The 9,267-nt window shown below is 45.7% G+C and overlaps 1 protein-coding gene across 2 annotated transcripts; it reads right to left on the minus strand.

The window, feature by feature from the left end:
* Positions 1–4,146: 4,146 nt before the first annotated feature.
* Positions 4,147–8,153, minus strand: actb2 (actin, beta 2). 2 transcript variants are annotated; one of them, XM_086183933.1, is made up of 6 exons: positions 8,000–8,153; positions 6,481–6,610; positions 6,109–6,348; positions 5,296–5,734; positions 5,025–5,206; positions 4,147–4,940 (listed from the first exon to the last, which is right to left on the minus strand). In XM_086183933.1, the coding sequence occupies exons 2-6, from the start codon at positions 6,601–6,603 to the stop codon at positions 4,797–4,799; spliced, it is 1,128 nt and encodes a 375-aa protein (XP_086040059.1). In that variant the 5' UTR covers positions 6,604–6,610; positions 8,000–8,153; the 3' UTR covers positions 4,147–4,796. The 2 variants fall into 2 exon arrangements, with proteins under 2 accessions (XP_086040059.1, XP_086040057.1); XM_086183931.1 differs by having other exon boundaries at positions 4,147–5,206.
* Positions 8,154–9,267: the final 1,114 nt, after the last annotated feature.

Genomic DNA, 9,267 nt, shown 5'->3' on the forward strand with positions numbered 1-9,267 from the left:
TAATAGTCTGTAAACAGAATAATACCAAGCCAGAAACTTTTGGTATTATCCTAGAGTCAGATCTAATTTTCAGTAGTCAAGCTAAATTGAAAAAAAAAAAAAATCAGCCTTCTTCGTCTCACAGATATCACTTCAATATCACTTCTTTTATATTAAGCAGGCTGGACAACTGTAATGGACTCAGAAACAGCATCTCCAGTTGTTTCAGAATCAGGCAGACTTCTAACAAAGACCAAAGAAAGCTCAGTTTATAACTATATTGACCACCAGTGTCTCACAGAATCATCTCCAAAATTATGCTGCTTGAGTATGAATCAACAAACAACTAAGGCCCATGATACTACCCACATCTTTTGGCCAAGTACAATCCTAGCTGGGGACCTCTGGGTGGTGACTACTGGCTTTTCCTAAAACCAGAGCTTCACGTGCTGAAGCGGCTTTTAACCTCTATGCTGCTCAAATGTGGAACAAATGTGCTGAACAAAAAAATTCCCCTTGCCTCGCCTGATTTGAGGTGTCTAATCAAGGGTGCAGAACATATCTGATATGAAAAACAGATAAAGAGAGAGAGAGGAGGGTGTGTGTATATGTGCGTGCGTGTGTGTGTGTGTGTGTGTGTGTGAGAGGGAGAGAGCAAGAGAAAGAGACAGTGTGTGTGTGTGTGTGTGTGTGTGTGTGGGTGTGAGAGAAAGAGAGAAACCATACAATATGTAGATGAGAGATGGCCACGCTGACCACCGTTGATCAGTCTGAGCCTCTCTGACGGACGAAGCGCTGTAATCACACTAAATCATATTCAGAGGGATAACTGTGCATCACCCTCAGTGAACATGTCACATGAAAGCAAATCACTCTGCAGCTTAAAAAAACAGAGGCGATTACATGTGAATATGATCTTTTATTCTCTGCTGGCCTCCTTCTGTCAGCAGCCATAGCCCACTTGCCTTTCACCTAGTTTAGATGCCAGTCATATGGTACAGTGGCCCCACCTGCCGGTAAAAAAGAGAATTGCAAGTGTGCTGGGCGGCTGCGTCGTAGACGTCACAACTGTAGTAAATGGAGGGACGCAAGAAGTCTCGTTCTCAGACAAATTGCCTCCCCCCAGTGGGTTCTCTCCTGGGAGGACATTGTGCCGTAACAGACGTTTTTGAACTCAGTTGCTGGAACGCCTGTAACACACCTGCAAGTGGGCACAGGTGACACTCGCGCGCGCACACTCACACACACACACACACACACACACACACACACACACACTCATACACACACACACACACACGTGCAAAGCAGGCACTGTATCCCTGCTAGTGAGCGTTCTGCTGGCGTGGCAGTAAAAGGATATCAGAGGGAAGCAGCCTCAGCAAAATCACAAGAGGAGGGGAGGAGGTGCAGAGGGATGGAATAAATTTCCAGTGCACTTGATCATCAGTGTGTTTGTGGATGCAGCAAGTGGTCCAGTGTGTCCAGCCCGATTTACTGGATGCATGCATGGATTCAAATTAAACGTATATATTCATCCCTACAAGCCTTTATGTTCCCTAAAACAGCCGTCCAAGCTCATCGTACATCATCCGATGCCTTCATGCAGCCCAGGACGAAACTGGGACAGACCTGACTAATGGCGTCAGTGTGAGTTTGTCTAGTGTTGGATTAGTGGTGTCACACACAGAAACAGGATATATCATACGAGGTCGTGGCAGCATCATTAATCTTTACCACTTTCCTTCCCGTAATATGCTAATCTGTTTTTGGATGTGGACAGAGGGAGGATCCTTCCCACCTTTCTAGAACACATCATTCTTCCATCCGCTCTCATTGCATCAAGCCACTAATAAAGTCCAGCAACTTTATTATCCAAAGATGCAGAATTATACACACCGACACATATCACAAATAAGTCCAGCTGTTTGCCTGAGATGGGATGTATAAACCGTGTTACTGTTCTTTTTCTCTGATATCACTTGACTGTTTCTTACTTTATTCTGTACATTTAACCAAAAAATCATCTGCACTTTCCGCTCTAAAATCAGTTTACTTACATACTTAGACTTTGATGCACAACAGACGAAAGAGAATCAAACAAACGAACGATTTTTGACGAGCTCATTTACTCAGACGGAGAAGATGAGGGTTATTTAATGAGCTTTTGTCGTCACCTGCTGTCCAAACATTGCAACTGCAGCAAATTCAACCACTTTTACAGAATTGAAGCGCAAGAGATAACACAACCGAAGACCACTATTTGATCATTTTGTCTGTCCCCTCATTCTGAAACATCAACGTCCTTATTGCTCAGTGATAAACCATGTCAGTCCAAACAGGAATTCACGATCCCTCGAGGAGATCACAAATGAGCTCGTGAGGAGACGCCGGAGGAGGAGCAAACAAAAACTTCCTTTCTTTTTTTTTTTTTCTTTTTTTTTTAATGCATGACCTTAAAAAAGTGTGACTGACCTCACAGGGTTCATGACCTTTGAGTCATGTCTTTGCAGTCTGGTGAGCCTCCATCTAGATTACCATGACATCTGAGGCGGAAATCATCTCGTAACATACAAAACAAATAAGATGTGAGGATGGTCGTGGCAGAAGATATTCGTCTTTTTGTTGTTGAGTAACTAGAGTCTGGTGTGCAGTTGTTGTGCGTGAGCTGTAATAATGTGTTGACAAAGCTGGTGGAACACGACATTTACTGCAATGTTGTGGTACTTTATACTTCCACATAACAATAGTCCACTGTTGTATTTTCTTCTCCACCGTATTTATCTGGCAACTTTAGTCAAAAGAGGATTCTTATTCATCACCGAGGATCAAACCAGTGGTTTCCATCCTTTTTTTTGGGGGGGGGGGGGGGGGGGGCTTCTGGCATCTTAAAAGACAAAAAAACGAAGAAAAAAAATCAGTCACGGTCCATAAGTTAACAGCTCCAACAGATTTTTCCATCTGAACTTCTCACATGGTTTAATTTCAATGACCGTTCAAACGATCCAAGAGCTCAATGTAAATCAAAGATTAGCTGGAAATAGATTTAATTATAAGACCTTTTATTTATTCTTTCCTCTCCCGTGAATCATCTGACAGCCCCTCGGACTGATCTGGAGTCCTCCACTGTAATAACAGTGTACATGCAGTAGTTCAGTAACATGCTGCCAATACACTGATGATGCAGTATTGATAACCCCATTATTTCACGAGTAATCTATTCGTCAGAGGGGAAAAAAGCCTGTATTTTAAATCTGCTATTAAATACGGACGAACTCTTGAGTATTTTTATGAAAGGATCTGAATGCCATGCAAGTTAGGTTAATTGGCGTCTCTAAATTGACCGTAGGCATGACTGAGTGTGAATGGTTGTCTGTCTCTATGTGGTGGCCCTGTGACAGACAAGCGAGCCATCCAGGGTGAACCCCGCCTCTCACCCGAAGTTGGCTGGGATAGGCTCCAGCCTCCCCCCAATAAGCAGTATAGTAAATGGATGGACGGATCTGAGTGCTTCTCCACCCCATAGATTGTAGGTTTTGAAACTACTTGTTTTATTGTGAGGAGCCACAGAACCTGATCCAGGGCCTGTTACAGGCCTTCAGTAATCAGACTTGTCTGGAGTTAATCTGCTGATCCTGAATTCTGATATTCACAGCCATGCTGTATTTTCTTACATAGCAGGATTTGCACAGGCTGCTTAAAAACAGTGTGACAGTTGTGTTACATACACAAGGTTGTCTGCATTATTGAGCCATGTGTCACCCCCCCCACAGTCAGACAGTCCTTCACTGCTAAGGCCTCAGCTGTGTCGTCACCCAGTTCACCAGGTTAGCAACAGTTCCACTTTCATACTGGATGTGGAGCTGTTCTCGCTCTCAGCTTTAGACTTATCCTGGTAAAAGGTGACAATCTTGATCACTAGAGTCTCCAAGTCTGAGCAAGTTTAAACAGGCCTGGCAGTTTGACTTGAACACATTTTAAAGATTAGATTTCATTTCAGTTGCCAAGCGGTAGAAACTTCCATAGTACAAATACTATAAGTGACACTTTCTGCGAAAGCAGCTGAAATTATTGCTGAAGCAGTTTGTGCAACTTGAGTTGTGTCATTCTGGTTGAGTTCAGCCTCGTGACTGAAATACAAGTGATGACAAAGACAAGAGTCAAACATCATTTCGGAACACATGTGCACTTTTATTGGGATTGTTTAGTCAGTGTACAGGTTGGCCCCACCAGTCTGGCACCCCATGTTACCCCATCACTTCAAGACCCCTTACCCCACCACCCTGGGGATGAAACCTCCAACAGGGGGAAGAAAGAGGTCACGATTGGGTTTTGCATATTAAAACAAAAAAAATTAACAGGACCAAGATATTTTTAAGGCTGAAAGTACAAAAAACCCCAGACATAATTTACATACAAGCGATACTACAACCATGTTTAAGTATGCGCCAACCACTGGGCAGCCTTCACAGAGGCGAATACGTGTCTGAACAATGCAGTTAACATTTGGAACCATGTGTCTTATGCAGTTAACAAACATTTGGAATGACTCAAAGAAAAGAGAAAATGTACATTGAAGTCCCCAGCTGTAACTGCAGAACCCTGGGGTGCTTAATAAACCTTGCCAAAACATTACCATTTCCTTCATCGTTCCAGTTTTTAAAATCCTGAGTCAAGCGCCAAAAATAACTGAAGCCATGCCAATGAGTTGGTCATCTAGGCTCTGCGCCTGAGTGTATGAGAAATGTGTGGTGTGGTCGTTTTGCACAGAGCTGAAGTTGTTGGGCGTTTGGGGAAGGGAAGGAGGAACAGTCTGTTTAGAAGCATTTGCGGTGGACGATGGAGGGGCCGGACTCATCGTACTCCTGCTTGCTGATCCACATCTGCTGGAAGGTGGACAGAGAGGCCAGGATGGAGCCTCCGATCCAGACAGAGTATTTACGCTCTGGTGGGGCGATGATCTGCAGAGAGATTAAACAGGTTAGAAGTTGGAACAGTAAAGTTTGTGCGAACACAATGTTCAGTTTGACAGGCTGCCAGCTCACCTTGATCTTCATGGTGGAGGGGGCCAGGGCTGTGATCTCCTTCTGCATCCTGTCGGCAATGCCGGGGTACATGGTGGTACCTCCAGAAAGCACAGTGTTGGCGTACAGGTCCTTACGGATGTCAACATCACACTTCATGATACTGTTGTAGGTGGTCTCATGGATTCCGCAGGACTCCATACCTGAGAACAGAACACTTGTTAGCTGTTGGGTCCATGGGCTGTGCATCTTGGCATCTAAAAAGATGCTTCACTTCAGTTGGGAAACCTACCAAGGAAGGAAGGCTGGAAGAGGGCCTCTGGGCAACGGAACCTCTCATTGCCGATGGTGATGACCTGCCCGTCAGGCAGCTCGTAGCTCTTCTCCAGGGATGAGGAAGAGGCGGCAGTGCCCATCTCCTGCTCGAAGTCCAGGGCAACATAGCACAGCTTCTCCTTGATGTCACGCACGATTTCCCTCTCGGCTGTGGTGGTGAAGGAGTAGCCACGCTCTGTCAGGATCTTCATGAGGTAGTCTGTGAGGTCGCGGCCAGCCAAGTCCAGACGCAGGATGGCGTGGGGCAGGGCGTAGCCCTCGTAGATGGGCACTGTGTGGGTCACACCATCACCGGAGTCCATGACAATACCGGTGGTACGACCAGAGGCATACAGGGACAGCACAGCCTGGATGGCAACGTACATGGCGGGGGTGTTGAAGGTCTCGAACATGATCTGTAGGAAGAGAGGACATTTGAGGACTTCGTCACAGCCTGAGTGCCCTAAGCTTTTGTGGACACTGCACCCACCACATGCATTAAGAGTGCTGTTCAGGTTCAAGTTAGTAGAAATCAAGTGCTGAAAGTCAACATTCCTACACACTTGTGCATGTCAATATATAGTAGAGGCTAAGCTACTCAGCTAAAAAAACACAAGTGCAGATAAGGCACACAAGAGACCTGCTGATGATAGATCATCTTATAGGAGAGAGATCCTGGAGGAGAGGGGAAGGAAGGAGCAAGTGAGAAATAGAGGGGAAGGAAATGAGGAAACGAGGCATCTGTACTATGTAAAACTTAGCATGTGCCAAGTACTGAATGTGCATGTACCTGGGTCATCTTCTCCCTGTTCGCTTTGGGGTTCAGGGGGGCCTCTGTGAGCAGGACAGGGTGCTCCTCAGGGGCGACTCTCAGCTCGTTGTAGAAGGTGTGATGCCAGATCTTCTCCATGTCATCCCAGTTGGTCACAATACCGTGTTCGATTGGGTACTTGAGGGTCAGGATACCCCTCTTGCTCTGGGCTTCATCACCTACATAGCTGTCCTTCTGGCCCATACCCACCATCACTCCCTGAGCAAAGACACACCCTTGTTAATCATTCAACTCTGACAGCACAAGATTATAGGCTTAGAAAAACCACTCAATTTTGAGGAAAGAATGAGTAAAGTTAAAATCCTTAGTTGGAAAAAGTGTCCTGCTCACCTGATGCCTGGGGCGACCAACGATTGAAGGGAAGACAGCACGAGGGGCGTCATCTCCAGCGAATCCAGCTTTGCACATACCGGATCCGTTGTCAACAACCAGTGCGGCGATTTCATCTTCCATGGCTAAACTATTAAGAGAGAACAACATTAAGTACCAGTCTCACATCCTCCATGTCACGGTGACTAGCTCACTTCCTGTTAAGTCAGTGACAGTTCATGAGTGTAACCGCTAGGTGGAGCGCTTGCTTCACATTCCGACCTCGCCAGACAAAAGGAAGTGGCGCTGCATTCTTTTATTACCATATAAGGACATGGTTGGGTTTTGAGCAGCTTTGCGGCTACCGGCGCCATGGCGCGCAGCCAGAGCGCCACAGCGCACAGAGAGGAGAACGGTCGACATTCTAAGACCCCGGTGCTGAGCGACCACTCCCTCCACCTCACTATAGTTCCTCCTCTGCCCCTTTATTGTTACTTAATCCTACCGCCTTACCCACCCATCTTATGTCTTTGCTTCAATATCACTGCGTCATGCCCAGCCCCAGCCGCTCCATTCATTGTGTGGTGGCCTATAACTGACTACGCAATTACGGAGCACGCCGGAAATTTATTAGACACTGGTTGCATAATTTAACTTATGAATTCATTTAAGCACAGTCAGAAGTCCGTGACTGATGCTCCATTTCCTGAATGCCACGCCTTTTGCCAGAGGAGATGGCTGTCACTCAATTTCCTCTTCACGTACGTCCAAGTAAAATCCATGTTACACTCAGACTAATATTTTAATCAATTTATGAATTAAATGTCCGGTATTTATACTTTAAACAAATCGTTGTGCGTCATTATAGAATGTGCCTTTATGTCGTGCATTCAAATTTACCCCACCCCGTATAAGTATTAGAAGATCTTGAAGAGATTTCCTTTTCAATTAAGCTGTGGCAAAAATAAAGGGCGGTGTTAGCAAGATGCGGCTAGGCTAATATGCTAAAGTAGGTCACACCCCGCCGCATCGGCGCACAAAGGGACCAGCCGGCGCAGCTTCACGTCTAAAGCCGTCTATCAACCACCCTGCTGAGAGAACGACACAAGCAAACACTTGACTAATGCTAGTGCTGCCCAGCCACCCCATGACGAGCCCAGTTAGGACCAGGACTGTCATCGCACAAGGTTATAATCATTAGCCGGCCACAAATCCAAATCCACCTGCGAGGCGCGTGGAAACAGTTATGCGGCTGCTAAAGAACGGTTTTTTTTCCCCTCTTTGAAAATATAGCTCGAGACCTACAGCAGTTTGTGGATGAGGTTTTTAAAAAGTGGAACATAAAAACAGCAACGTAAACCTGACATTATGACAGGACAAAGAACCTCGTGGTCACCGCCATTTTTTTAAATTCAAAAAGTCTTTTTTTTTTAAAAAACAAACGACCGCACTTAAACAAGTACAATTTGTGTTTAAATGCAAACGAGTCTAAAATTAGCAGTACAAATATATGTTATAAAGACATTGTGTGCTTCCTTACCTTTGGGTGGGGGGCTTTTCGCTTTAAGGGAACCGGTTTCAGGCAAATGATATCCCGCACGAGCTGTGTGTGACGGCGCTCAGAGTGAATCCGATAGCCGTGGGTGCATGGCTTTTATACCACGTCAGAAGCCCGGCTCGAGCCATAAAAGGTAAACTTTCGGAATTACGCCTTCTGATTGGTCCAGCGTCATGCACAGGGCACGTCGCGTGCACGCTGTGGCGCACTGGGTCTCGCAATTCGAGGGCGAGAAAGAGAAAGAGAGAGAGAGAGAGAGAGAGAGAGAGAGAGAGACGCGGTAATAGCAGAAGATTGGAGAAATACGAGGGAAAGGCTTGGTGTTGTGAGCCTAGTAAACCTAATCCCTTGATATGGTAGTTTATACACAGGTTAAATCATGTATAAACTCTCATAAGAGTGGAAATGTCCCTCCTGCACCTGTTCGTTTCAGTTTGGGTTACATTAATATGATAATCACATGGGTGGACTCCTCCCTGAGAAGGCTGCAAAGGCCCAGGACCGTTGTCCAAAGGCTCACCTCTTTTCCAACTTTCAGGAATGGAGGAGATGATGTTTAGAAAACCAGCTGAGAGCACAGTGGGAGCCTCACTGCATCACCAGTTCAGACGCATGACACACACAACACACACGCTGGTCAGGGAATGACCACTTACGTGGGCCACCCCTTTCCCCTCTACTGATGGTGCTTGCTGATTAGCCATCATCCTCAGTAAGGTGTTTTTTGATCATCCAGCGTCTCTTTCACTGTGTGAGAACGGTGTGGCCGTTTCGGAGAGGATGGGATAGTTTGCGCTCTTGAATGCTGCTAGAATGCTGCTAGAATGTTCATCAGACAATAAGAGGTAGAACCAAAAGGATCATCCGAATGCCTCAATGAAGTCTCCAGGTTTTTATCTGTCTTTCATTTTGCTGAATAAGAAAGCAGGAAGTGCTTCACTCCTCAGGCCTCCAGCTTCCTCTATCAAACCCCTCTACTTTACCTCACTTAACTTTAATTCACTTTTGACTGTATTCCCTTTAAGGTGATTTCTTTTAAACACTTGGGTCTTTCACCTTTCCCACTACTGGTTTACTTCTTCCTCTGGTACATGCTGTTCATTGTATACCTTAGTAGAATAGTTGGGTGTCCTCAGAGCCTTTTAACGCTGTATCTGAGGGCCGCTAAGGCATAGAGCAACCTCATCTCTGTTCCTCCTTTACCATTTCCTCTTGCTCTTCCAGCAAGTGTCTGTAAAATGAGCTTTAAA

Source organism: Aulostomus chinensis, chromosome 18 (assembly GCF_037954235.1).
Source record: "Aulostomus chinensis isolate RoL2024-O1b breed Wild chromosome 18, RoL_Achi_v1.0, whole genome shotgun sequence".
Classification (NCBI taxonomy): domain Eukaryota; kingdom Metazoa; phylum Chordata; class Actinopteri; order Syngnathiformes; family Aulostomidae; genus Aulostomus; species Aulostomus chinensis.

Excerpts from the sequence above, each read along its gene's own strand:
- actb2 (XM_086183931.1), bottom strand. The coding sequence starts at position 6,603 with ATGGAAGATGAAATCGCCGCACTGGTTGTTGACAACGGATCCGGTATG. Across the intron at positions 6,349-6,480 it reads TTGGTCGCCCCAGGCATCAG|GGAGTGATGGTGGGTATGGG; the intron begins GTGAGCAGGACA and ends GTCTTTGCTCAG. Across the intron at positions 5,207-5,295 it reads CTTCCAGCCTTCCTTCCTTG|GTATGGAGTCCTGCGGAATC; the intron begins GTAGGTTTCCCA and ends TTCTGTTCTCAG.